The 27,396-nt window shown below is 41.2% G+C and overlaps 7 protein-coding genes across 7 annotated transcripts; 2 read left to right on the top strand and 5 right to left on the bottom strand.

The window, feature by feature from the left end:
* Positions 1 to 1,866: 1,866 nt before the first annotated feature.
* GCK72_019884 (uncharacterized protein) lies at positions 1,867 to 2,288 on the bottom strand (the record flags this gene model as incomplete). Its single annotated transcript, XM_003116330.2, has 3 exons — positions 1,867 to 2,049; positions 2,098 to 2,157; positions 2,205 to 2,288. The coding sequence occupies 3 exons, from the start codon at positions 2,286 to 2,288 to the stop codon at positions 1,867 to 1,869; spliced, it is 327 nt and encodes a 108-aa protein (XP_003116378.2).
* A 1,300-nt stretch (positions 2,289 to 3,588) lies between these two features.
* Positions 3,589 to 5,122, bottom strand: GCK72_019883 (uncharacterized protein; the record flags this gene model as incomplete). The annotated part of the gene is made up of 6 exons (XM_003116523.2): positions 3,589 to 3,836; positions 3,934 to 4,052; positions 4,098 to 4,285; positions 4,340 to 4,802; positions 4,848 to 4,928; positions 4,977 to 5,122. 6 exons carry the CDS (start codon positions 5,120 to 5,122, stop codon positions 3,589 to 3,591), a joined length of 1,245 nt encoding a protein of 414 aa, XP_003116571.2.
* Positions 5,123 to 5,593: 471 nt separating this feature from the next.
* GCK72_019882 (uncharacterized protein) lies at positions 5,594 to 8,127 on the bottom strand (the record flags this gene model as incomplete). Its single annotated transcript, XM_003116480.2, has 7 exons — positions 5,594 to 5,838; positions 6,429 to 6,547; positions 6,595 to 7,010; positions 7,320 to 7,495; positions 7,735 to 7,793; positions 7,840 to 7,917; positions 7,967 to 8,127. The coding sequence occupies 7 exons, from the start codon at positions 8,125 to 8,127 to the stop codon at positions 5,594 to 5,596; spliced, it is 1,254 nt and encodes a 417-aa protein (XP_003116528.1).
* A 1,731-nt stretch (positions 8,128 to 9,858) lies between these two features.
* Positions 9,859 to 11,314, bottom strand: GCK72_019881 (uncharacterized protein; the record flags this gene model as incomplete). The annotated part of the gene is made up of 6 exons (XM_003116356.2): positions 9,859 to 9,954; positions 10,006 to 10,276; positions 10,322 to 10,860; positions 10,910 to 10,980; positions 11,029 to 11,159; positions 11,205 to 11,314. 6 exons carry the CDS (start codon positions 11,312 to 11,314, stop codon positions 9,859 to 9,861), a joined length of 1,218 nt encoding a protein of 405 aa, XP_003116404.2.
* A 260-nt stretch (positions 11,315 to 11,574) lies between these two features.
* On the bottom strand, positions 11,575 to 13,187 carry GCK72_019880 (uncharacterized protein; the record flags this gene model as incomplete). Its single annotated transcript, XM_053733274.1, has 8 exons — positions 11,575 to 11,673; positions 11,720 to 11,990; positions 12,036 to 12,229; positions 12,276 to 12,488; positions 12,531 to 12,668; positions 12,768 to 12,838; positions 12,884 to 13,014; positions 13,069 to 13,187. 8 exons carry the CDS (start codon positions 13,185 to 13,187, stop codon positions 11,575 to 11,577), a joined length of 1,236 nt encoding a protein of 411 aa, XP_053582187.1.
* An 8,930-nt stretch (positions 13,188 to 22,117) lies between these two features.
* On the top strand, positions 22,118 to 22,729 carry GCK72_019879 (uncharacterized protein; the record flags this gene model as incomplete). Its single annotated transcript, XM_053733273.1, has 2 exons — positions 22,118 to 22,354; positions 22,397 to 22,729. The coding sequence occupies 2 exons, from the start codon at positions 22,118 to 22,120 to the stop codon at positions 22,727 to 22,729; spliced, it is 570 nt and encodes a 189-aa protein (XP_053582186.1).
* A 705-nt stretch (positions 22,730 to 23,434) lies between these two features.
* GCK72_019878 (uncharacterized protein) lies at positions 23,435 to 26,389 on the top strand (the record flags this gene model as incomplete). Its single annotated transcript, XM_053733272.1, has 6 exons — positions 23,435 to 23,689; positions 23,741 to 24,163; positions 24,388 to 24,535; positions 24,585 to 24,671; positions 24,722 to 25,671; positions 25,721 to 26,389. The coding sequence occupies 6 exons, from the start codon at positions 23,435 to 23,437 to the stop codon at positions 26,387 to 26,389; spliced, it is 2,532 nt and encodes an 843-aa protein (XP_053582185.1).
* Between the last annotated feature and the right edge of the window lie 1,007 nt (positions 26,390 to 27,396).

The raw sequence follows: 27,396 nt of genomic DNA, 5'->3' as shown, positions 1-27,396 counted from the left end.
AGAGAAGCAGATGCTAGAGAGTTATTCTCACTAATGTTTCATTGATCTGATCCAAGGATGTGAACAGAAGATATATAACTGGAATGTAGAGCTGAAAAACAGACATATTTTACTTCAAATCATCTATTAAATTACCAATCGAAACCACACCAAAAACAGTGTCTGATAAAGAATATACTTCTCTGGCTGACTTTTCTTCACTGACTCTAAGTTTCTAAGTTTTCGAATACTAATCATCATTGGAATGTACAATAAAGCAGAGAGAAATAGAATCAACATGAGAGCAAAGTAAGCTCTCTGAGATATTACATCAAAAGAATCCATTTCTTCCGTACCCACATAATTAATCTCTCCGGTTATCCGGAAAATATTAGCGATCCTTATGATTTTAATCATTCGAGAAACAAAGTTTACAATAAATAAGATCACATATGATAAGGTGACAACTATTGACAATGTCTTCTGATTTGAACTCAAAAATTGTTCGGTAGCCGGGAAGAAGTAGAGCAGAAATCTATAAATTGCTAGAACGGACAGCAGAATGTTCTCCATCATTGTCACTGTGATAACAATTATGAATGAGATAAAAATTATAGTACAAGCAATTACAGAAAGTGTTGTGAAATTCCTAAATGACAAAGTTCAATCAGGCGTACTTTTTGAAATTCTTACTCAAATGTACTCAAACAATAAAAAAAACATAGAATATTGACAATGAAGCAGATTTCCATGAAATTTACGACATGATAAAAGTGTTTTAGGATATAAAATATTGAGTTGTTAGCCTGAAACGCTATTTAGAATTTTTTCTGAAAAATCACAAAACCTTTTCATCTCTTGTTCGATTCCTTCGGAACGAAATAACATAAAAAGGGTACAGAACAAAAATAGAAATCAAGAGAATAGACAACACAAAAATTGCGAGCCATCCGAGATACGAACAGAGATTTCCTTGACAGAGTTTAGGCAGTGCAAGATCTTCGACGGGCATTGCTGAAAGAATATTTTCTGGAGTGAAAACTTGAAAGTTTTATTTAGTTGTGAGACCCGGAAAACTAAATTATCAACAGAGAGCGTTCTAGAAAGTGTATTAATACGTGACGAATAAATTTTTAAAAAAGATTAGATTCAGGTAGAATGAACCTAAAACCAATTCAAGGGGAATGATTTCTCATTTCGCTTCCAGGAAATTCCTCAACGAATTATGCAGAAATTCAAATCAGTATAAGCTTCATAACACCTGTTTCAAAATATTGATGTGGTTTTCACATACTTTTTTTCTGCAAATATTTAGTCATACATTTCAATAATTTGCTGATGTAAAAGTTTATTCAAAATCAATGAATACAAGTTTAATTTTGTGCAGAAATTGCAAATTGCGCATCGAAATCAGTCAACAATTTTATAAAAACTCCAAAACCTTCCAGTGGATTCGGGGTTGATCCATTGCACCGATACGATACGACTGTTTATAATTTTTTACCTAATCAGATATTTCTGTACATGTCTGATTTCAAAGCAATGAAATAAACCTTTACTGAATTTTGGTAACATTTGGACCTTCTTGCTGTTAGAATCTCTTCTCATGCTGCCGACGGAATCATCAAAATCGGTCGAGAGGCTGAAGCCGAAGCTGAAAGAGAAAGAACTGCAAAGAATCCTGTGGCAACAATTGGAGCGACTATCCAACTTTTCAAAATCCTGGAAATGTTTATGAAGACTAGTCAGTCCGAGGAGGATCAGGAAGCTGACCCTCCTCGGACTTTGGCTGTCTACCTGCAAAAGAAAAAACCAAGTTTGAGGCTGAAGATACAACTGAAACATACAACTTTATTCAATGTGATAATAAAAAATAAAAATATAACATTAGTTAGTAGCCGCCACTATCGTACTTTCCATAGTACTCGTATAATTATCCGAGATCTTATTTTTGCGGCATCCACATGAATTGAATAGAGATTCTACGTGCTTCTTATTGGCGCTCAGATAAGATGCTTGAATGATGAAATGCGTCACAAACATATCGATTACACACGTTCCGAAAAATAACTGAAAAATGAAAAGTGTTGTCAGTACTTTGAAAGGAAAGAAACTAACTATATCTCCACTGATCTCGTTTCTCGAAGCAACCAAATAAAGTATGAATGGAATATAGAGCTGAATTAGAACTACGACATAATTTAGACTAACGAATTTACTCTTACCATTCTAAAGAACACCAAGAAAAATGTCTGATACATGATATATTTCTCCGGTTGACTCGTTTTTGCCGACTGCAAATTTCCCATTTTTCGAACACTGAACAACATGGGAAGATATAAGAATGCAGAAAGTAATTGAAACACAGTGAGTCCCATATAAACTATATTGTTTACCATATCAAAAGTTTCGATGTCCGAAACTCCCGAATAGTCAATTTGTTTGGATTTAGAATGGTCTTGATACATAATGAAAAGCTTGATGATTCGTTGAGTCAAGTTCACAATAAAAATGATAACATAGAGGAAGGCGATAGTTTTTCGAAATATATTCAAACTAGTCGTCAAAATAGATTCAGATCTCGGGAAGAAATAAAGAGAAAATCTGTAGATGGCCAAAGCGGAGAGCATAATATTCTCCATCATTGTGACAGTCAATGTAATGTGAAGAGTCAAAAAAAGAATTATACCCACAGGTATAACAATGTAAGATGTTGTTTCGCTGTAAGTTATTTATTATTTTCTCCTGCTGAACTTTGAAAACTCACCCATAGGAAAAGAAAAAAACAAAAATTAGGATGATATCCACAATGAAACAAACTTCCATAAAGTTAACGACGTGATAAAAGTGTTTCAGTATATAAAATACTGTAGAACTTGTAGTTTCATCCCGTTCTCTATTCGCACGAAAAGCCATAAAATAGAATGGATACAGTAGGAAAATAGAGGATAAAAGAATAGTGAGAAGGAATGCAGCTATTATGAACATAAGAATACAAGAGTTTCCAACACAGAAGAATTCCAGTCCCATCGTGAGAAGATCGGAATGATCTGTCCTTTTTCAATCTACGTATTCAAATGTTTCAAGTACCAAGAACTCGAAAAACTCAATTAGAGAGAAGTGAGGTCATTGGAATGAAATTTTCACGGAAAAACTTTTTGATTAGGATTTTGGAAAAGTAGCCAGATGTTTTATTTATTTGTTTCGTGAAAGACAACAAAAATGAAATTTTATGCGAGCAGAAAATTACTTTGAATAAGGATTTCCGAGAAGGGTGCAATTAGATGTTGTCATAATGTTATTTCTGAATCATAATGTTATTGAACAAAAATTTGAAATTTAAAAGTTCATACGAATTATTATTCTCAAACTTTTGAATGCCTTGCAAAACTTCAACATGGCTCTGTTAATCACTAGGTGTCGCAAGCCAAGGCGCATACTTAAAGTGTTAGATAATCCCAACAGTAGAAAGCAAAGTGTTTACTTAATTTACACAATATTTATTACCCTTTAATATAGTTCTTAAGTGAACATTTTTGTTTTTGAGGTTTGAAACATTCAATATATACAGGTTTTCAACAAAAAATTGGTTAACAAAACTAGACTAGATCAACAATCAAATATATCGGGTTCCGAGAATTCCACTTTGAATATCTCAAATATCCGTGCCAACTCCATAGTTTTCCTCCGTTCCTGATGAATCTTTATCACTGCATTCACCACTGACATCAGACGAACAAGTCGTCCCGCGTAGTTTGACCTCATTTCTTCTTTCAAATAATAGCTGTGCAGGTTGTTCGCCAACTCGTCACAGACTTGCTCTCCTATTTCAACCACTTTTCCTTGCACTTGTTTCCCTAGAAAATTTGGTATAATTTGAAAGAACGTTAGCTTTAATTTGAAAGAACGTTAGCTAAAATGAAATTATCTCATGAAAAGTGCTCCTGTACTCACCAGCAACTTGCCAACTCATTGTCGTCAACATGTACGCCATTTCCACTGATGATGGTCTTAATTCCAGAAGAGGTTTCGCGACTTGGTCAAAAAACTTTTGCATCGAGTTTTTGAACATTCTGAAACCCCAAACGTACAGAACATAACCTCAAAGCTAAACTCACTCTTGAACACTTTCATTCGGTATATCTGTGATCTCTGCGAAGTCAATATGAAACCCAACTGTGATCATTTGCTCGTTCGAAATTGCGAATTTCCTTTGTTCAACAGTTCTAGTTCCAAACATCTTCACAGACATTTCAAATCGTTCAAACCTTCTCCACATATTCCACATTGCTTTGAAGTAGAGCCACTAAAATATGTTACATTTTGAGTGAGACATCTCCTTTTTCAAACTGAAACTCACTCTCTCAATCTCCCCCAACAATCTGAAATGAGGCTGCTGTATCAACCACTCGGACACTACAACCATTTGTTTCTCGAAAATTGCAAACATCTGTCTGACTGGAAGCTTCGTCAAATTCTCCAATTTTTCTTCTGATCTTTGCAGATTCCTCCATTTTTTCAATCCATATTCTGCTACTTCAAGTGTGTTCATCTTCTTCGTCACTGCATCGACTCCACCCGTTTTCTCGTTTAAAATCTCTTTTATTTTTGCAGCCAACGCAGAGATATCCATTATTGTCCGCGGTTTTCCCATCAGGGAACTCTCCGGATATGATAGTGATTTCAGTTCATGAGCAGGGACTATAGGTTCATCATCTTTCCGTTTTCTACTTGTAGGTATTGAGTCTCGATTAAATTGAACATTTTCAGGAGTCATTCCAAGTTCCACACATTTATTAAATCTACATAATCTACATTGATATCTGAAAAAATCCCTCAGTGGTAACTATGATTAACCTAATACTAACCTATCTGTACTGCTAACTGCACATCTGTCTTCTCCACCTCTGCATTTGTATTTTTTCTGACGTTCCATCACTACTGTTCTTCTGAAAATGAATTTTTAGTATTCCTGTAACCAAAATAATGACACTTACCTGAAAAACGCGGCACATGCTCTACAAGCAAGTACACCGAAATGTAATCCATGAGCAATTAATCCACAAACTTTACATATTGCATTAGATGCTGGAGACGTGGATGTCTCAGAAGAAGTATCTGATGTGGAAGGTGTGGATGACATTCTCTGCAAGTTGAGTCTAGGGAGAGAGAATGAAATGCTGATATGAACTGCGTAAAAGGAGAAAAAAGAGAATCAGATCACAAATCATCGTCAACGACTCAAATCAATCAGTTCACCGAATTGAATCGAATCGTTTCTTCTTTTTATCTCCTTTTTTTCTTTCTCAATGTTCTACGCCCGAATCAAAAAAAGATACAGAAATGTTCTGGTCAACGTCACAGGTCTGATCTGAAGACGTCATAGAAAGATGTCTGATAAGAAGACGGTAAATCAGAAGGCAGAAAAGGAAATATAGGCTCAAGGAGTGTTTGACCTGATAGAAGACATCACAAAACATCAATTTCTCTTGGGGATGTTAGAAATATTTATTAAATAAGTATGTACATGATTTGAGGTAACAAACATATTGATGGCTATGAGCTAATGGTCTAGAATCCGACAGTCAGATATCGTTTACATTTAAAATTTCAATCAACAAATGAAGAGATCTTTGTCAGAGAGTTTAATTTTGAAAACATCGAACAGCTCGGCCAACTTCATCATTTCCTCTCGCTCCCGCTCAATTTCTTTCACATTATTCACGATTTTCATAAGTTTGTGAAGGCGCCAAGCATAGTTTTGAATGTTTTGTTGTACATAGTATTCGTGTAGATTTTCGGAGATCTCGGTCAGGAATTTCTCGCCAACATCGGCTGAGTAGTTGTCTAGTTCGATGTCTGAAAAAAGGGAGAGGTTATAGCATATCGCACAGACCAATTTCTACAGATACAGTACCGTGCAGTAAGATATACAATTTGGTCTTTTAAAGTTGAAAATTACCAACTTTAAGAAGGTGTTACGGTATCACTAAAAGTAAATTATGTATAAATCATACAGAACAAAGGCAGAGCTTCTTTTTTTGTAATTAACAACTGTTTTGTACGGACACACCCTAAACAAATTGCATATCGACAAAGCAATTTCTCCCTCAAATCACCATTTCAGTGCAAAATAGAGTTATTTTTGAGTTGTCGTCTTAAAATGACCATAACTCTCTAGGGAGTGTCCGTACAAAAAACTAGTCAACTATAAAAATGAAGCTCTACCTTTGTTTTGTATGGTATATACATAATTTACTTTGTGGTACAATCAGCGATACCATAACACCCTATCAAAGTAATTTTCAACTGAAAAAGGCCAAAGTGTGTATTTTACTGCACGTAAGGTCTGCTATCCAAAGTTACCAATAATAAAAATCAATATTTTGTATTTCCTGGCTACCCCAATCGAGTTGAAAATATCTTCCAAATTTTACAAATGTACTCACCTAAACTATTCCAAACTAATTGGCACAGCATGTACGTCATCTCAATCGTCGATGGCGACAGTTCCGCTAACGGTTTTGCGACTTCTCGTTGCATTCGCCACAGTTGTTTTCCGAATAGTCTGAAATAATCTATCTTTTCAGCTTCTCCCCTGATTATTGAACTCACTGATTCATTTCTTCATTTGATCGATCCGTGATATTCGAGTAATCGATTTGCACCTTATTTAGATTTGCTGCATTATAATTTGAACAAACAATCACGTTCTCTTTGTAAACTTTATGTCCAAATGTATCAACTGATATCAACCATTTCTCGAATTTCCTCCATCGCATCCAAATCTTTTTGAATATTGCCATCTTCTCTTCCAGTCCTAACAATCGAAAATGTTCCGAGTGTAGTAACCAGTTGGCTATTCGTATCAAATCACACTCCCACTTTTTATTCGGTATTTCCACAATTATCTGTTTTTCGAATTTCAGATCTCCGAACTTTCGTTCCGATCTGTAGTTCCAGAGTGCGAATTTCATGCGTTCAAGGGTGTTCATTTTGAAATATTCACCATTGATCAGAGGAGGCATTGACTGGAAAAAGAGGGAATTTTTGAAAAATAAACTCAACTCTAACTTTTGAGAAAACCCGTTCTGTTTGGAGAAGAACAATTTTTTCAATAATTTCTACAATTCATTTAAAAATTTTTAATTTCAGTCTGTAGCAAGAATAACTTTTCCCCCAAATCCAAAAGTTAATTTTAGCTTTGTCAGGTCTGAACTAATAGAGATTAATCCAAATATTGTAAATCCAAAAATAGCTTTGCTCTAATATCTCTTATCCCTTCAAGCCTTCTATTTTTATTTTATCTTGTTTTTTCTTCAGAAAATAGAAAAACTCACACTCGCCAACACTGTTTTCAATTTGTTGATAGTCGGTGTAACATCTATCAGAATTTTCGGATTTTTGAGACTTTGATAAAGAGTTGAGTGTTGTACTGGTTCCAATGCTAAACTGAATGACCCATCTGACGACATTGACTCATCGAAAGATTCCGAATTTCTATCCATTTGAACATCTGAAAATATTTGAAACCGGAACTGTGTTATTGCATTATCTCGGTTATCAAAAACACCGGGAATTTTTTTATCAATACAAAAAACTATTTTCTATATCTTTCTTTGTCAATCGACTTTGTGCCATATGTACAAGCGTCTAGACACAAAGTAGGTCACAGTTTTCCGAATGTGAGACGTCATTTACTTAGAAATTTCGAAACGTACAACTTTTCGTAGATTTTCGAAAAAAAAAACTCACTTTCTGGTGTCATACCCAGTTCCTTGCACTTTTTCAGCCGACATGCCCTGCACTGATATCTGAAATTCTCTATGCTTAATCTCTCTTTTTTCATCGTTCCCATACCTATCATTCCCACTGACATCACATTTTCCAACATTCCTCTGTCGACACTTGTACTCCTTTTTCTGTACGAATGACCGTCTGGAAATCTGGAATATTTCAGAGCTCTTTCAAAAAAAGCTGAACGTACCTGAAAAAAGCGGCACAAGCTCGACAAGAGAGAACTCCAAAATGGTTGCCACGAGAAGGCATACCACAAACACGACATTTTGCTATTAATGGGGGAGATGGAGGGTCTGAAGTGGATGGAGAGGAAGTGGAAGAATCGGATGAAAATGTGTCAGTCGACATTTTGATTCAGTTTTCGATTTTCAGATTTAGAGCAAGTTGAGGGAGAAGGGAAGTGGCTGAAAATCTTTTAAATTTGTGGAACTTTAAGAACTAGAAAAAATGAGAGATTTTTCTTTTGATTAGAAGTTAATAGTTTTCTAAAAAGCACCATGAAAATAGGAATAGGTTACGGTAGATCATAAAGTACTGTAGAAAGTAGACGTCAAAATTTTGAAAGTTGCAAATTTATTTTCTCGAATTAGATGTTTGACCAATTGCAGAGTTTGTAAACATACTAAAAGACACAGAAATTAAAAAAAAACTTGATTAAAAACAGAATGACGCAAATTTTTCTTGAAAAACTCATAGTAAGTTCTAGAACAAAAGCACAAACAGCTAAAACACAGAAATAATTTCGAAATTTCCGGAAAAGAAACTCCAATAAAAGATTCCTAAAACTACTATTTCACACGAAATTGGTCTGCCGTCCGTAGTAAAGAGGGACATAAACCACGACGTGATAAGAAAAGTGGACTGAGAAAGGGAGAAGTTATAAGACGCAGGTGGTTAGAAAGAAAAAGGATAGATGGCTCGAGAAGATTGAAAACTTGAGAAAAGATTAAAGAGAGTTTTGATTCATGGCCATTCTACTCTCACTCCTTCTCATTTCTTCCAACCGAGTAAGCTGAGAGATTCATGTAATCCGATCTCTTATTCAAAGAGGCACACGACCAAATTGTGTATACTAAAACCTCCATGGTAACACAAAACAACCAGAAGACTTCCCCAAGAAAAAAAAGAAAAATGATGACAAAAAAAGTCGTTTGCTTCTCTAATTCTCTCTCTGATGTCATATGATCTATAATTCTTTTTCACTATCTGAATCTCTGTTTCCCCTTATCTCTCGATCCCTAATGTCAGTAATTGGTTTGTTCTGACAGAGAAAAGAAGAGAAGAGAAAGAAGATATGATTAATTTGACAATAAAAGAAACAGAGATAAAAGAACATGCCAGATTGCAAAATATTGCGAAATTTGTGTCGATTTTCAACCTGAACGAAAGGAAGAAAAAAGAGAAAGACAGTCAGAGTCAATGGCAAATAAAGTGCAGTTACAATGTGTATTCGGTGACTACGGGCAGGTGAAAAGAGAGACTTTTGTGGAGACTCAGATAGAGAAACAGTGGGAGACATGCGGGAAACTAGACAAAGTTCATTTTGTTTCGTTGGTCTTTGAACGACTCGGGAAGGAAGAAGAATGAAAGGTGAGGTGAATTATTCAGACACTATTATTATCCCGAAATTCGTGTGTAAACATACGTAAGTTGGGGAAACATCCTGAAAATTTATATGTTTTGTTTGAAATTTACTATCGAAGTTTTCAATATAGGTCGTTAGTTTCAATTGTGGGTAGAATTAGATTTCCAGAATATCTGATCCATGTGATCCTCTGAAAACCCAATTTGAAAATGTACATTAAAATTTCTAAGCTTTTATTTTCGTAACAAAGATATATTCTGAATTCACAAAACTGTTACCCAAGTAGCTCCACCCCAGATGAATATTTTGATTCCTTCTTCATTGGTTTCTCATTTTCTCCATGACAACCAGACGTACTCCTCCCGTGACGACAGAGATACAAACCTAGGGATTAAAAGAAAAGGACAAAACAAAATAGTGTTTGGTTTGTTTCGTTGCTCGCGGTATACTTTCGTATTCAAATAAAGTACGACAGAAAGAAAAGGTATACTTCATTAGACTAGAAACATGTCGGGATGAGAAACATCAACACAGAAAACATCGAATACCATTGCCACGTCCACCCGTTCACGGTGCTTGTACATTTCTTTCTGAAACATAAAACTGTGTGTATCGTCCTAATCGAAACTTAGAAGGCTCACCTGAATCTGATTATTTATCTTCATCATACTAGCCAGCCTACTGACATAATGAGGTTTCTTCTGGTCATTCACATAATAATCATGCAGATCATTAGCTAACATCTCCTGAAATCGTTCAGAGACTTGTAGAATCTCTCCTTGAAATTTCTTCCCAACGTAATGAAAACATAGTTGCCCAAACATGAAAGACAGCTCCACATCTGTTGGTTCAAGTTCTATCATTGCTCGAGTCAATTCATCCAGACGAGTTTCGGTTGGAATCGGGAGAAAGCTAAACATAACATTAATATATAGTTTCTATTCCTTAATGACTCACAACTTCAGTTCCTCCAAAGCATACTTCGAGCACCATGACATATCAAGTTTCATCGAATCCGATTTGAATATCAACGTGTCGTTTTTCATTTGTTTTATTGTCTCCTCGTGAAGTTTTCTTTTGATACTGGTAGCAGTGTTAGCTAATCCTTCCAGTCTTGTCCAGATGGACCATGTTCCTTGCAGCATTTTTAGTTTCAAGGTATCTGATAACTTCTGAAATTCATCGAAGTAGGTCAACCATTTTGTAAGTTTCAAGATGTTGAATTGAAGAAGATCTAACGCTTCCTTTTGTCCATATGTCATGTTTTCCGATTGATAAGGGAGTTGGGATTCTCGAACAAAAGGTAGGCTGACGGATAATTTTGACAACTGATTTTTGGAATGTACTGGCGAAGCAGGTCCTTTTTGGAATATTTTCAGAGCACTATCCAGTAAGAACTGCAAATCAATGAAATTTCTAGTAGGATCAGGAGAGGATGAAGAGCCAGGAGCACAGAAAATGATAAGATTAGACTTCCCGCAGAATACGTCCATTGACTGAAAATTGTAGTTATGTGTATCCAATCAACTAGTGTGGTCAAGTTACCTGCGGAACCTTTCCCTTCAGAAGATCAGCTTTTTGATGACTAAAATACAAATCTCTATCGAATTGGAAATCTGGAAAACTTGACAATTCTGAAAAGTTTTCAGACGTGAAGAACTCACTCTCTGAACTCATCCCGACCCGGAAACATTTTTGAAGTCGACAGTATTTACATGTAAAATATCCCTTTTTGAAAGAATTACATCGGTATTCATTTTTACATGATTTTGCCAGTGGAGAACTGACAGATCGTCTGAAAACTCAAAACAATAACATTTACTCAAAGCTACTAAAAAACCTGAAAAAAGCAGCACACGCTCGACAGACAACTGCTCCGAAATGCTTTCCACGAGCGGATTCACCGCATACCCGACACGTTAAATGTGAAGTTATAGATGGATTGTACATGTTTGAAAATATGAGAGAAGTATTATGAACAAATGAAAAACGTCATGCGCAACGAGATGGACGGAGACCCAGGTAACAGACAGAAAAATGGATAGATAAGACCGCAGAGACGCAGAATTAGAAAGGGAACAATGGTCGTTAGTTCAATAGTGCAACAAAAGACCACAGGGAAATACCACCAAATCCGTTTTCGGTTGTGTGATTCAGAATTATAACTCGTTTGAATGTATTAAAAGAGATCAATGTTTTATTCGAAAAACTCATAAATCCATGAACATATCAGGGTGTGAAAATTCTAAATTAAAAACATCGAACAGAATTGCCAAGTCGGTTTTCTCTCGGTTTTTGTAGATGTTTCTCTGAAAAAAGAATGAAGAAAATATGTTGATGAGCAGAACTACCAACTTGAATCTGATTGTTTATCTTCATCATACTGGCTAATCTTGTTACATAATTAGGTCTCTTCAACTCATTCACATAATAATCATGTAGATCATTCGCCAACATCTCTTGAAACTTGTCACCAATATGCAGAATCTCCCCTTGGAATCGTTTCCCGACGTATTGGAAACATAATTGGCCAAGCATAAATGACAGTTCTACTTCTGTTGGTTCGAGTTCTATCATAGCTCGAGTTAGTTCATCCAATCGGATTTCAGTGTGAATTTCCATGAAACTGAAATCCAAATCATAAATAAAAATTTGAAGTTCAAAGACTCACAACTTTAACTCGTCAACCGAATATTTCGAACACCAAGACATGTCTATTTTCATCTGATTCCAATTGCATAACAATGTATCATTCTTCATTTTTCGAATGGTTTCCTCATTGATTTTCCTTCTCACACAAAGTGCAATACTTGCCAATCTTTCCAATCTCCTCCATACACTCCAGATTCCTTGAATCATTTTTATCTGAAAACAACGCACTTTTTCACACGTTCCTGTTATAGAATATCACCTGGAGACTTTGTGGAAGCATCTGAAAATCGTCAAAGTAGGCCAGCCATCTAGTGAGTTTTAGAATATCATATTCCCATTGTGCGAATGTTTCATCCTTCCCGTACTTCTCGACAGTGGTTGGATCTAGGAGGGGATTCTCGTCCTGAATCTTTCTAAGACCAATTGCTAGTTTTCCTAGCGTGTTTTTAGCAAGAAGTGGGGATTCTGAGCCCTGAGACTTCAAATGAGACGTTGTTTCAGTTTGTGGAATTACCTGTCGGAGAACAGTCCAAGCTTGATCCAGAAGGAACTGGAGATCAATGAAATTTTTGGAGTATTTTGGAGAAGAGAGTGATGTTTGAGGAGCACAAAAAACAATAAAGTTGGATCTTCCGCAGAACACGTCCATGGTCTGAAAATAGGCATAAAACTCGTGGGTACCCAAAATCATAGGTGACATTCTTGGATATCCAGTTCAACGTGACGGAGTCTTCTTTTACAAAATGCTTACAGGAGGAATCTTTGCACCCAGTTTCACCACTTCTTTCGCTTTGTTGTAACCATCTCTATCAAACTGGAAGTCTGAATAAAACATGTCTTTCGATTTTTCCCTCTCCAACAACTCACTTTCAGAACTCATCCCAACTGAAAAACATTTTTGAAGTCGACAATATTTACACGTGAAAAATCCATTTTTGAAAAAATCACATCTGTTTCTTTTGGTGCATGGTTTCACATATCGAGACGACTCTACTCGTCTGAAAAATTGTTGATGATCAGAATTGATGATTGATGATTTTCATACTGTTCACCTGAAAAACGCTGCACAAGCCCGACAAGTCGTTGCTCCATAGTGATTCCCTCGAGCGTCTTGTCCGCAAACTTGGCAAATTAATGGACTAGAAATGAAAGAAGAATCAGAAGAATTCATTTTCTATATAGATCAAATGAATTGTCTCCAAGTGCAAGCAAATTGCATCATAACAGAAGAAAAGAGACGCAGGTAGAGATCAAAGAAAGATAGTGTAGACATAGAGAAGCAATGAAATGTTCAATTTATTCTATCATCTTATCGATGAATGAACTATAAAAGATCAAAATTCTTTTAAAATGATTAGAAGGAACTGAACCCCATGACTATTAGATTTCGAATATACAGATGCATGCGTATAACCTCAAAAATAAAAATCGGAACAATTGATAATCAATGTTTTATTCAAATGTTGTGAAAATCAATTACTTATACGCATTCAGCTATTTGAGTACACAATCAGCTTGAAACAATTTCGTCTAACCCGTCTCTCCACTCAATACGACAGAGTGTCTGTCTGTGCGTCCACTCCTCTTCATCGCCTTGTCTATTCCCTTTCCTCTTTTACTGGGCTATGCCCGCGTGGCTTCGTGGTTTACACACGCCGCTGACGCACAGCATGTTGCGAGTTCAATTCCTCACAGCGCGATGAACTCTTTACCATCTTTCGGGGCATAACTCTCTTGATGATAACATACCCATTTGCTGAGCGCTTTTTACATTTTTGATTCAATAGTTTTCTTCTTATAATTTTGTTTTATTTTTTGTTTATTAAATATATTTTGTTTTAAAATATTTTTGTTTTAATTTCAATAGTATCATGCCGGTATGGATGACATAGGAATAATTGAGCTTCAAAAACATGTTTTCGTCTCACATTCCATTAGGAGAACACCCCTCATCTGTTTGTTTTTAATAAAAAATTCAGAAATACACAAAACTTCCGTTTCCCTTTTTTTGACCACCTAATTACTCGTGTTTTTTCTTTTTCTTTACCTGTTCCTTTTTTCTTCCTTTCAATGTCTGAAATTGACTTCTCTACTCCGCATTGGCTTATCACTTTCTATCATTGCATCGGGTGTATTTCACTAGTTTTCAACATTTTTGGAGCCTATATTATCATTTTTCATTGTAAAACTCTGGACAGTTTTCGGTATTTTTTACTAGCATTTCAGGTAATTTTTCAGAAAAATAGAAAATAGCAATCTGAATAAGTTTCTGATTTTCAGATATGCTGCACAGCTACCGAATTTCATGTCACTATTTTGATGCAGCCTGTTCCACTTTTCCCAATGTTAGCTGGGTTCTGTATGGGATTAATCAACAAGTTTCTGAAAAATGGAACTTTTGTTTCAACGGTAAAACTGTAGAAATACTAGAATCGAAAGGCTTTGAAAATCCAGAGTTTCAGTTGATCTTGTTGACAGTCTCCTGGTCCCCGAATCAGATTCCTGTCCCACTCCAAACTAAAATGTAATTTGTATTACTAAATTATTCTAATTTAGTTTATACTTATTACGTATTTTACTTTCTGTTAATTAACTCCCTTCTTCCCTGTCTCTTTAACCCCATTTCAGGCGGAAGTAATATTCCACAATTCAAGTTGCCGCCATTTAGTCGTGTCTGCGTCTCTCCAGTCAAAGGCGCACGCTGTTTCCGACGTCCGCTGGTCTCGCCACGCGCACACCTGCTAAACGACTGTGACCGTACTCGACCGACTCCCCTCGACTGGCCTAAAGCCATTTATAATTTAGTGTTGTTTGTTCTCTTTTTAAGAGTTATTATTATTGTGTTTTGTAAGAGAAGTTGTTAGAGAGCGTCTTGTAGCCCCTCGAGAGCCCCCGATACGTGTATCGGTCGCTTGCAGAGCCGCTACTATATTCCCTCGATAACCCTTTTCCCTTTAAATTCTATTGTTTTGTAAAAGGCAGAACCGAATAGGTTTTTAACGCAGTTCCTCGCGGGACATGCTTTTTCCCTATAATAAATGGTTCTTGTAAATACTTGAGTTGTCAGCACATCGGGCACTTCCTTTAAATCCACTGAACCACCAATCGGAAGTATAAATTGGGCTCATGTTCCCACCCTACTCGGCACATTACCGGCGGCCTTCTGGAGACAGAAGGGGTGGCCACATTTGGTGCATCTAGACCAGGTTTTATCCGCTAGACCGGAAAATTTCGAGTTATCGATTTTTCCCCTCGACACGGACGAATCAGTCGGTTTGCCTAAATTTTGTCCGAGAAAATCGATTTTTCGATTTTTTATGTGCTGCGATTCTCGTGTTTTTCCTTGAAAATACATTAGAACGGCGAAAACTTCCTTGCATTTCGCAATTTCGGTCTTTTTGTTGCCTTTTTCTCGCGAAATTCCGCTTCCCTTTTTTGAATTTGGCGCCATTTAAGGCCCCACCTTTAAATTTGGAGAGCAACTGCGCTCTAGTGCGAAGCGCTGCGCCGCGATGCGGCTTTAGGCCTTCCCACTTTTGCGCGAATTTCGTCGCGATTTTTGCATCATTCCCTCGCGTTTCGGCGGCGTTTTCGCGATTTTTCGCAAAAACCAGCTAGAAAATCGACGGAAAAGGCCCGAAAACACTCGGACACTCGAGAAATTCGGATTTTTCTCCTCGAAATTCGCCGTTTGTCTGAAGAATCGAATTTTCCTCGGAAAATTCTATATTTTTCGGCATTCCGCTCAATTTCCCGGCGAAATTTCCCAATTCCACTCGATTTCTTCGCACATCAACCTCGGATTCGCTCTCCTCGAGGATTTCGCAACGGATTTTCTGAAAATTGGTTGGAAATCGATCGGAACGACCTCGTATCGACTCAAATGGATGGCTCGAGCTTCGTGGGCGTCAGTCGTTATTGCCCGGTCCCGCTTCCCTCGGTTTTCTCCCCAATTCCCCCGTTTTTCGAATTTCGAAATATTGCGAAATATTTCGAAAATTCCGAAAAACCCGGAAGCGGGCAAGAAATCGATCAGAAGTTCTACGGATCGGGTACTCTGATTGCCTCGTGCTCATTTGCGTCAGTTGTCATCGCCCTCTCCCGCTTCCCTCGTTTTTCCTCCCCAATTCCCCATTTTTTTCGGATTTCGAAATATTTCGAAAATTCCGAAAAAACCGGAAGCGGGCAAGAATTCGATCAGAAGTTCTACGGATTGGGTACTCTGACTGCATCGTGCTTCGCCGCTTCGTTTGCCGCTGTTTGGTCCACTTCCCTCGCTTTTTTCTCGGGATTACGATTGGATTTCGCGATTCCGACACGCTTTGAGGTTTCCTTTCTCGGTCTTATCCCTTGTGTTACGTTAGTGAACGGTGTTGCTCCCTTCTTGCTGTGTTTTAACACGGACTTGTCCGTTTGCGGAAGGGTGTAGTGCTTCTAGCTAACAGATCACATCGGAGACGTTCGAGTGATGAACTAGAGGCGTTTCGTATGTCCCGAACCCATCGGAAACTGAGAAAAAATCGATCAGAAGTTCGCGATTGGTTTGGATGGCTCCCTCGTGCCCTGTGGCTTCGGATGTCGTTTGCTGGTCAACTTCCCTCGATTTTCTCGGGACTACGAACGGTTCTCGCGATTCCGACACCCCTCGAAGCAATTCGAGGCGTTTCACTCGCCCCGAACCATTCGGAAACTGAGAAAAATCGACCAGAAGTCTCATGTTGGTCGCTGATGTCGTTTCGTGCTGGAATTCGAAGGGGATTGTTCTCGTTTGGCGCTTCTCCCTCGGGATGAAGCCACTTGGCTATAGTTCTCCGCTCTTATTTTTTGTGTTAAGTTGGTGAAAGGTACTGCCGCTTCTTGCTGTGTTTTAACACAGATTCGTCTGTTTGCGGGAGGGTGTGGTACTGGCAGCCGACTGATCGCATTAAAGACGGTCGTTGAATAAGTCAAGGTCCCTTCATGCCAGCTTGCTGGATCGGAGGGAGTCTCTTTGCGGATCTGAGTGTCTATTGTAGTCACGTCTTTCCGGATAGTTTTTGATTTCGCCCTCTCCCCTCGCCGGATATTTACGGAATTCTTATGAATTCTGTACTTCCGAAAGGGGTCGATGGTCAATTACAGCATTCGGAGTGATACCCTACAATCGATTCCTCGGATCTAAGACGTTGTCTGGATGTTTGAGAACCCGGAACCCCTGCTAAGCAGCCGTAAGGCAGCGAAGCAGTCGGGAAGCCGAGTTTTTAGACTGAAGGATGATATGAAAAACTGGGGGTCCTCGACCTCGTGTATGACTTTGGCGTTTCGGATGCTCCTTTTGATGGTTTATCGGCATTTGTCTCCAGCTCCTCGGAGCGCGAGCAGTCCCGATAACCGATTCCCTACCCGAGCGGTCAGCAGTTTTTACTGCGTACGACCCCTCTCGTGGGACAAGGATCCCTCGGAATGTTGATGCGTACATGGGATCTTGGGTCGGTTTGGTTTTGTTCAGCCCCCTAGGCTTCATCGGTTTAATTCCGACCCGCCGAACGTGTTGAATTAAGTACCGAGCAGGCTGGCCCCTTCGTGTGAAGCCCGACTGGTTCACCAGATACGGTTTTGAGCTTATCGGCTCGTGTTATTGACTAGCGAAAGAGATGCCAGGCAAGAGACGATCAGACTCCTCCCTTCGGAGGGCAGTCCCTGTCCCGCCTCAGGTGCTCCATTTTCTGCGTTAGTTAGGGACTGTAAGCTCTGTGTCCCACCCGTTTCCCCCTAGCGGCGCCCATCCACTAACCGTGGTCGTCTTGCCGGCAAGGGTCTCTGGTCGGCATATGAATACAGAAACCTCGAGTAAGGTACGCCACGAATCAGTGCGTATGCCATTTTCGTATAACGGCCCCTCGAGTTAACACGCTCCAATGAGATTCATTAGACGTTCCGTGAGTCTGTTCTTGCCTTATCGTTTGATTTGGTAGTCGTTTGAGAACAGTTAGCGGAAATACGTACTGTATCTGGCCCATCATCGGGACTCAGAATTTTCGTAAGCCGTCAGTAGATAGCAAGCGAGCCTTCGGATAGTATTCTATTGCTCCGGTTTAGAGCTCGACAGGAAATGGCGATATTTCCTCGACCTCACGACCCTCGCAATTCTGGAAGTTCGACCAATGGTGTTAATGCGAGCCTCGGCGATTTGATCTCCCTCGATGTATTTCGAGTCTTTCGAATCCCCCTCACCTCGATAATACACCTAGTCAATTCTTCTCGTGTTTCATCCGATTCGCTCCCTCGCTTTCAGACTTCTAGGTAGGAAGTCGATTTAGTTCATCGATTGTTCGAACACCCACTGGTTTAGTAGCAGGATTCTGAAGGGTTAAGGCTGATGCCTACTTTCGAAAACATCAGCGCAAGCGCTGCATTGTGAGTAGATCCGAAGCGATCGAGCAGTCGGTACCCTCTGTTTACCTGATATGATAACGAGCGGTCTATTAGATAATATCGACTCACTACGATCCACTTTCTATCCCAAGAAGACGCTACTTCGCAGAAAAATTTGAGTAATTTCGCACTTGTCTTCTGTGTTAGAACCTCCAATGGAAAGGAACTACGCCTAAGCTCGTTGGTTCGACAGACGCTTTTCAAGCATCTGAACTGCCGATCCTCAGACGACCATTCCCTCCTGCGGAGCATTTGGTGCTAGCGAGTCAGCCGTTCAATTTGATTCGGAGAGCTATGCATTGAATGGGTTCCAGATCGTTCGGTCTCACCGAGGCACGTTGAATTTCGTATCGAGATCGGAGCCCCATATGGGCCTACTCCACTCGGATACATGCAATTTGAAATTCGACCGACTCTGTACACATCGATACGAAATCTGACCTAACTGCCAGAAGACTTAGTTGAAGAGTGTGCATGCTCTTCGGCGACCGACATATTCAGTAGCGTTCTAACGTGAACTGAAACAGTCAACCCGGTTATTCTGGTTTGTTAGCCCGCTCACCCTCGTAACCGGCCGCAAGGTTGGTTATCCGGTGATCGTCCCCAATGAGCTATAGGATAGTCGGCCGTGTTAGTGCGAGAGAGTGTCTTTCGTATGCTCTTCCGGTTACAGGATTTGAGGAGGATACTCCCTATGGAGCATCCTCTGGCCCCCCGGAGCGTGGATTACGCTCTGGGGAGAGTTTCTAGTACTGGATCACGTTCAAAGGTTATCGTAGTCAGCGATTCGGTGTAGCCTCCACCGAAGCATATCCCTCGATTTCGAGTGAGACCCTTCGGAGCGGAGATATACTCGAATCCTCTGGCCCCCCGGAGCATGGGTTCTAGGACCCACTGCTCCAGGGCGCCATTGACTATGAGACCCTCGGGACCAGATCTGGTGCTATCAGATCCGCCTATTGGAAGATGTGTATGAAGTACGGAATCAGAGTTTCGATTTTGAATCCTAGATATTTGATCATACATAACACGGAACTCTGAGTATCTCGTGAAAGATGTTCATTATCGAGAGTAGTTCGACCGAAATAGACTTACATTCTCCCCCAGTGGGCGAGTGTGGGCACGTTTCCCTCGAACTGCAAAGGAATTCTTGTAGCACAGACTCTTTTTTAGAATCTCGCTGTCCCGCATGGGATTTGGTGTATTTTAGACCGGATTTTCGGCAGTTTCACGTCAGGTCGCGTGGCTTTTGTACTATTTCGTACATTACTGACTGTGAATACCTCCTTGAAATCTGAAGGTTGTTTAACAACCGTTGTCGACAGTATTACCAATCTGGAAATCCACTCGATAACCACATCTGGATGAGAGAAAGAGAATAAACTATGTGGTGCTTTAGTTTGCGGTATAGGCAGATGACAGCGATAAGCCGGCGTTGTATGACTCCTCCTTCTCCCTCGATTCTCTTAGTGGCCGTAGGTAGTCGTTTTTGATTACGGACCCTCTCTGTCATTCGAGTCTTCGTTTTGTTCTAAGTAAGACTTGAGGTTGAAGCTTTCGGTTTAGCCGTTTTGCAGCGATTTTAAGCGGATCGGTAGATTAACGGGCCGGCCGCCTGGCAAGCGGAGGGCCTTATTAGGCTACCAATACCTCGTCTCTATCACGAACTACACTGAAATTAGTAGATCCTCGAGACTTACAAAGAACCGATGAGAATGATAGTCGTTTAAGAGAGACCGTAATCAGCTTACGAATACACTATATTGTCAAACTAATTACATCACGGAATCCGTTATGATTCCAAAGCCTCTTGCTTTCAGAGTGGTGGTTTCGATCGCTACATAGAAAGCTCTCGCTTAGCTTTGAGATGGTTTAGTATCGTGTTGCGGCGAAACTTCTCGCGTAGAGCTCTAGCCAGTGATGTCTGAGAAGGTGACTCCTTCAACTGATGTCGTGGACTATCTCTCGTCATCTCGAACCTTTGTGCCCTTTGTATACGCAAGTAGTTTCTTTTTTCGAATTCTAACTTATTTTGCCCGTGTTTTTCCGTGACAGTTTCTCGTCATTGTTCCATCCGAGCATAGTTGAATCATTTATGTTTCAGCGACCCTCGAGATCGACGATGTCGGCTAACGGATCTGACCCGCCGCAAGGCTTCAATCAGCCCTCGGAACCACCACAGCGTGAGATTTACCAGAATTCGAGCTAGAAATTACAGATGATGGTGTTTTAGGTGTGACAATGAGCCGTGCCGACTACGACATGCTGATTTCCGGTCTGAGACTGGTTATGGTGTCCATGAGACACTTTGAGATGCAGCTTCAAGCCAGCTCTCGCATTCAGGACTCTCTGTTCGAATTATTGAACGGAAAGTTCAAGGCCGACCTCGGAGCAGAGATTAGCACCCTCGTAGCCAAACGCCTCAAAGATTCCGATCTTGGAACCGCCAAAAAAGAGAAGGACCCTCGCATTGCGCGAAGACGCTACTCTAATTATGCGGTACCCAGTCACACCTAAATATCCCAGCGTCACCTAATGTTTCAGAAGATCTCGAAGATCATGGATCGAATCCGTGGCGACGTGGCCAACGGAGATTTGAGTGCTCGAGGCATCCGAAAACGTATCAAGATTTTCCAGTCTATTACTTACGGAGACTCCTCGGAGTCGTCTGATTCGTCAGAGGATTCGGACGGTCAGGACTCCGATCCGGATACTCCCCCATCCAACTCTAACGGCGAAGAAGACGATTCAGATGACGAAGCCGGCACAGGTTTCCAATTCGCCCCAGCTCAGTCTGGCGCAGTTGCCCCTTCTGCTTGCAACGCCTACTGAATCCACTCCATAGACTCCAATCTTGTTGCAACCTCGCTTCCAAGATCTCTCAATTTTCCTCGCCACCCTCGTGACAGCATTTTTTCCGCCTCACTGGACATTTTCACATCTTCACGCGTTCAACGACGTCTTGATCAGCCTAATACCTCGTCCAATCTCACTCTCCTTAACGTGTCTATTAAATTTTTCTTAATAAAACTTGTTCTTTGAACCAGTTCACTTTCGTCTTCCACGTTGGGGTAATATCTGGTTTTAACCAGCTATATTTGTGATAATCGATGAACAGGTTAGGCTCATTTTAGGCGTCTCGAACACACGAATGAGTCACTCGAACCGTTACGACAGATTCCAGATTCTGTACATTTAGAAGAGCCCGTTGACCTCGTGATTATTCGTCCCTCGTATTCTTCGCCAACTCCTCGTAAGAGAAGACGGCTCCGATACGAATTTTGATGAAATTTCACCCGGCCGCCTCGGAAACTTGATAAGTTACTTCGCTGATGATTCGTTAGGCATAGGCTAAGGTCTTCTGATCTCAGCCGACCCCCTCGAATTCAGAGTCCAGTAATACATCATGCTCGTTAGAAACATAGAAATTCTGATATCTCCTCGAATGACGGATTTCGGATGATAATGAAATCGGAGTGAAGGATGCGCCGCCCTCGTAACAGTTCGGATGCATCAGCCTCTAGAGTCCCTCGGACTATAAATTTTTACGCAATTCCGTTTTGAATCATTGGAATTTTGTGGTCTTTTCACTATTTTTTCAAAGTGAACTTTCGTTAATCAGATCGTATCATTTCATTGATTTATCACAGAAACGTGTAAAAACCGTTGTATTAAGTTACCTACAGAATGCCTCTGTCGAACAGTGCCCCCTTCGATTTCCCAGCGATCGGATTCAGTCTTCACTCGATCAATGCCCACGGTACTCCGTATCTGTCGGTACGAGTCGACTACGACCCGCTCAATTTCGAGTCCTTTTCGGAGGACGCGATTAAGTGGTACCAATGGGTAGATGATAAGTTCGTTCTGTATCACATCAACCCACCTCGACCACCTCCTGGATGCCCCGAAGGCCCACATTCACATGTGAGAAAGCACTATTCGACTCAGCCTCGTTTTGTATTTTAGGACGGAGGATTCTTCGTAAAAGTCGAATTCGCGACTTGGCTGCGGAACTCGGCTCCCGTGGATCGTCCGCGCTGCCAATGCAACCCGTGGTACGATACTCCTCTCTACGATCATTCTGATCCACCGGAGTGTCAAGCCCTCGCGTTCGCAGCGGTAATCGCCGATGGTCTTCGTGAAGGAAAAATGATGGAGGATATTAAAATCGAGGCTCATCTCTTTGAGCTGCCCTCGACTAGTCGTACCCAAAATTATTGGCCCTCGGAACCCACCCGCGCTGAAACCCTGTCTGGATTATCGTCTCTGAGAAGAGCATTTTCAACCTGGAATCTCTAGAAGCCCTCGTTTGAGCTTCTTTGGCCGTTCTACTAACTACTTGTACGTTTTTAGCACTGTCGCTTGGTAGATTTCAGCCTGGAAAGGCTTTTCCTTCAAGGAAAATGGCCATGTAGGTCAGAATTGCGAAATTTGAGAGTTTCGAAAAAGTACGCATAATTTTTTCTTAGCTAGTTTCGAGCCAGCAGGCAGCTGACGCACTTTGCGTGTTACCTGTACGCACTTCCGGTGTAGTCGTTTAAGATGAGCAAGCTCATTTACATCGGTCGTGTTTCAGGTTCCTCGTCTCAAGTCTCGCATATTCTCACCTCGTTGTTGTTTTTTGTTGAAGTTTGCTAACTGAAAATTCCGTTGGACCGGAACAGCTCCGTTACGTAATGATGAGATGATGGTAACGCCCCCGTGATTTCTTTCCGTTACTATGAAAGATTCGTTTTTCAGAGTAACTGCCGATGCAAAATAGCGTTTCGTCACCGCCGGAACGAGATCCCTCGGGATTTCGTTAAAGAAGTCACAAATCATTAGATATAATTGTCGTTATATGAGATAAAAGTTCCCACGAAATGCCCCCTTTATGTGTTCATTGATCCCCAGCGTGTTTTTGCATGTTTGTATCTTTGTTCTGTTCGCTTTACATAGACCGGTGTTTCGCGGCTAAACTTTTATTTCAGGTAACAGCACCCTTTGGCCAATCGTTAAGCGGGCATGGATCAATTCGGTAGACATCCCTCGTGTTTGAGAAAGGAGGAAACTTGCAAAAGTATCCAAATAGATCGAATCGGGCGGTTACATCGACTTTTTCCAGGTTCTCGCTCCATCGAGGGGACTTTTCGCTCTGAGAAATCGGATCAGAAGTCAGTTAGTTTCGTTGGCGCTCCGAATTTCGATGTCAATCGCCCTTGGGCATCTGAGATTGTGAATTCTAGCAAAAATGAGCACAAATACCTCGAAAAAACGACGGTTAGCCAGAAAAAGCAGACAGTTTAATCTAATGATGCCTCTAGTTTTCAGATTCGGATAGATCGAATGCCAATGGAAGTGATGATTCGAGCATACGCCTTCGCATCACGCAATCGTGTGTGGTCAACTTGGATCCTCGTCGAAGTTGAGAGTTGTCGAGAGCACAGTGTCCGGGCTTTCGAGTTGAACGGCGGATTTTTCCTCCAGAAGACTCCGGAAGCTCTTGGAACACGTATCCCTCGGGATATGTCACCATTGGACCGGTGGGTAGCCTATCACGTAGCCATTTTGGATTATGTTGATGTAAATGCTCCTCGCCCTCGGTACTCCACTTCACGATTGTCCTCGTTGAGTTTGATTCGTGAAAACGATATGAACTGCGGATGCCTACCCTCGCTACTGTCACAACATGAAGCGTTCGGACTGTCAGACTTCTGTCAAATCCGTCAAATCGCCCAAAAAGCGATGCTCTTGGTACATCACAAGCTCCAATCGGGAACCCTCGAAAGGATGTTTTCACTCAAATGGAAGCCGTCATAATTTGCAGAAAGACCTGATTATTCATTTTTACCTCGTAATAAAGTTGTGTCCTCCACTACTCATTTATGCTTGTAATTCAGTAACTCGGTTTTTACCCCGTTCGATATCTGTTTCGTAAACGACTCAGTGAATTAATCATTATTTTTGTATTGATTTAGCATAAAACGATGAGTGCAGCTAACACAACTGACGACCAGGAGCGAGTGAACAATCAAGTCCCTCGCAATCAGCTTCCGCCGATCGCCTTGATCCAATGCCCCCCGATAAGTGAGCAACGTATTAACGAGCTTCTTGAGATCGGCAAAGGTAAAAACAGATCGATAATGAGTGGAGAGTGACTAGGTTTCTTTTCCAGAACCCTCGCCCGCACCACCAGTCTTCGGACTCGGATTGCACAGCGTGGAGCCCGGAACAGATGCCGAAAAAGAGCTTCTCGATTATGGTTAGTGCTATTCAGTACGCTGGATTGCGGCTAAATCATCTCTTTTTCAGGGGAAAGTTCAGGAGAGGACAACCATATCCTCGATGAGGCCGGAAAATCGTACTCAAATGAGGACGATCTCCCGCCGCCAAACGAGCAGGTTCTATTCGGTCCTCCAGCGTTCTACGTTGATGTCAACTCGAACGCTGACGACGTCGATCCCTCGCAGGATTCATCAGATAAGGACCAGGACGTACATCCAGTGTCCGCATCCGGTGATGAGACCGACGGAAAGACGTCAGAAACCGTTGCTCAACTCCTCGACACTACCCAAGAATCAGAGACGATTCCCATGATTTTTGCGATGCTGAAAAAGATCTCGGATCAGCTCGAAACCATCTCGACAGCTTCAGTCACCCATGATGACCTCGGCAAATACGTGACCAAGAAAGATCTCGAAGTGCTGGCGACAAAGACCGACCTCGAGGCCCTCGCGAAGAAAACAGATCTGACTGATCGTATTCCTTCCCTCGATCAATGGACCGATATGATTGAGAGATTGGCCCCGATCGCAACTCTCCAGGGTATTTCCAAAAATATGGGTATCTTCCTGGAGCAGCTGACTCGGATCGCGATCGATCAACGCCGTCTCTCCAGAAGTCAAGGAAAAGGAAATGAGAAAGTTGAGCTGCTTTTGAAGCAAGGTTCCCTCGATCGGAAAAAATTCGAACAGACCTCGTTGAAAATCACCAGAGTCTACGACTCGTTGAGAAGCTATATCGCACGGAAGGTGTCATCGATGGAAACGGCCACTGAGGTTAGAGATCTGAAAATCCAGATGGCTGGAATCAAGAAGGATCAGGATAGCTTCAAGCAAATCCTCGAACCAGGCGCAGACCACGATGATTCAGTCCTGATAGCCCTCGATGAGATCGAAGCGATCGGTACCACCTCGGAGCGTGCTCACAATCGAAAGGTTGCTGAAATTGAGGAGCGAAAGCTTCATGAAGCCCGAAAGACCGTACGTAGTGTGATTTTATTAGATCATTTCTTAATTCAGTAATGTTCAGAGTTCCACAATCTGCTTTTACTGTCGTGGAGCTCATGACGCAGCCCAGTGTGACGTGCACCTCGATCTGCAATCGAAACGTCTGGCGCTGATTACTCAGCAAAGATGTCTCATCTGCGGAAAGAACGACTGCGATGGCTCGCCAGAACTCTGCAAAGCGAAACACCGCCTCTGCGTCAGATGTGATCCGTCCATGCCCTCCAAAGAACGAGAGCATCACCCTCTTTTGTGTCCTTCCCGCCATCAGAAGCATCCGTCTTCCTCGGCCGGAGAAACCTCGAAAGTGGGAAATCGCTCGGAATCTGATCCAAAAGATGATTCCCCGTACTACGGCGCCAACATGGACAAATACCTCGACCCTTCTCGGCCTCGCCAAGAAGGTCGATATCACGTGCAGAGAAAGTATGTCGACTTTAAAGAGAATGGTTTCTTCTCGGACTCCGGTTCCGACGAAGAGAAAAAGCCCTCGACAAGTCAACGAGCACTAGCCCCCTCGTCTAGTAAGAGATCCGGTGGCGAACCCTCGAAGAAATATGGTGGACACAATTGGCAACGTCGCGGAGCCAAGCACAGAAGCAGTGGAAAGCGCGACGACGCGAAGAGACCGAGACTCGCCCCAGCGGCAAAGTCGGAATCCTCGATAAAGAAGGAGCCAGAAACTGCCGACTAAATTTCCCTCGAGATTTTTATAACTGTTAACCAAATTTGTTGTTTTTTATCAATTTTTGTTACGGGTTTTCTAATAAATCCCAGTTGTTGTTGATCTCGAGCGATTTCATTCTCGGTTTTGATATGAGTCCGAACTCATTATTATTTCTGTTTCAGCGCTCTTTTATTTTTCCCCGCCTCCTGATGTCCAAACACGAACTGAATGCCACGTATCTGGGAGGTGCCAGCCAATTCGCTGGACCCCCCTTCTTCTGTAGTTATGAATAGAAGTAAAATCCCATACTCAGTACGATTTTCGAATCGTTCTGAGGCTAAAAGGAGATTCATCCGTCCCTATAACCTCGAGTCCGGGTAAAATGATAAACCTCGTATGTAAGTCACAGAATCTAGTGCTCCAGGTTCTCTGGACACCGATTAGTGCAATTTGGGTTGATAATTAGCAGGCAGCTAACGCCGTATTCCGATTTGGACTAGTTCCAGCGCCCTCGGGCATATGATGTCGTACCTATTTCGGTGCACTTCGGTGTTTTGACTCATAATCGGGTACAATCTTCCCTTCCGATTGAAAATTAATTCAATTGGTAAATCCTTAAACCTGTAATCGAAGCGATGATACTAGGTGGCTCCTCGTTTAAGCCTAGATTCAGGGTTATCCGGGTCGGTGATCACTGTGATCTTAAAAACCGGTCCAATCCCTCGGGATAAATACTTAATTTCCGGATCTATGATGCGAAAGCTAGAAAAGGAATGAGGATATAGATGATAATTTGTGTTCAGAATCTTCACAGATAGTTCGAATCGCGATTTAGCAATCAAGCTAATACATTGGAATTCTATTCATATCAGCTGAATATGAAGGCATCTGGTGCATGATGACTTGGTATAGCCTAGCGTATTTGGTGCGTCAGAAACGCTATTACTATACACGACTGTCTAAGATCTAAGTTTGTTCTGCGAGTGAAAATATCATACGCCGGCCGCACGTATTGCAGTATCTAGACCATGTGA

This window comes from Caenorhabditis remanei, chromosome V (assembly GCF_010183535.1).
Source record: "Caenorhabditis remanei strain PX506 chromosome V, whole genome shotgun sequence".
In the NCBI taxonomy this organism is placed as follows: Eukaryota; Metazoa; Nematoda; class Chromadorea; order Rhabditida; family Rhabditidae; genus Caenorhabditis; species Caenorhabditis remanei.
The sequence above is the reverse complement of the archived record's forward strand: the minus strand, read 5'-3'. Positions and strand labels throughout refer to the sequence as shown.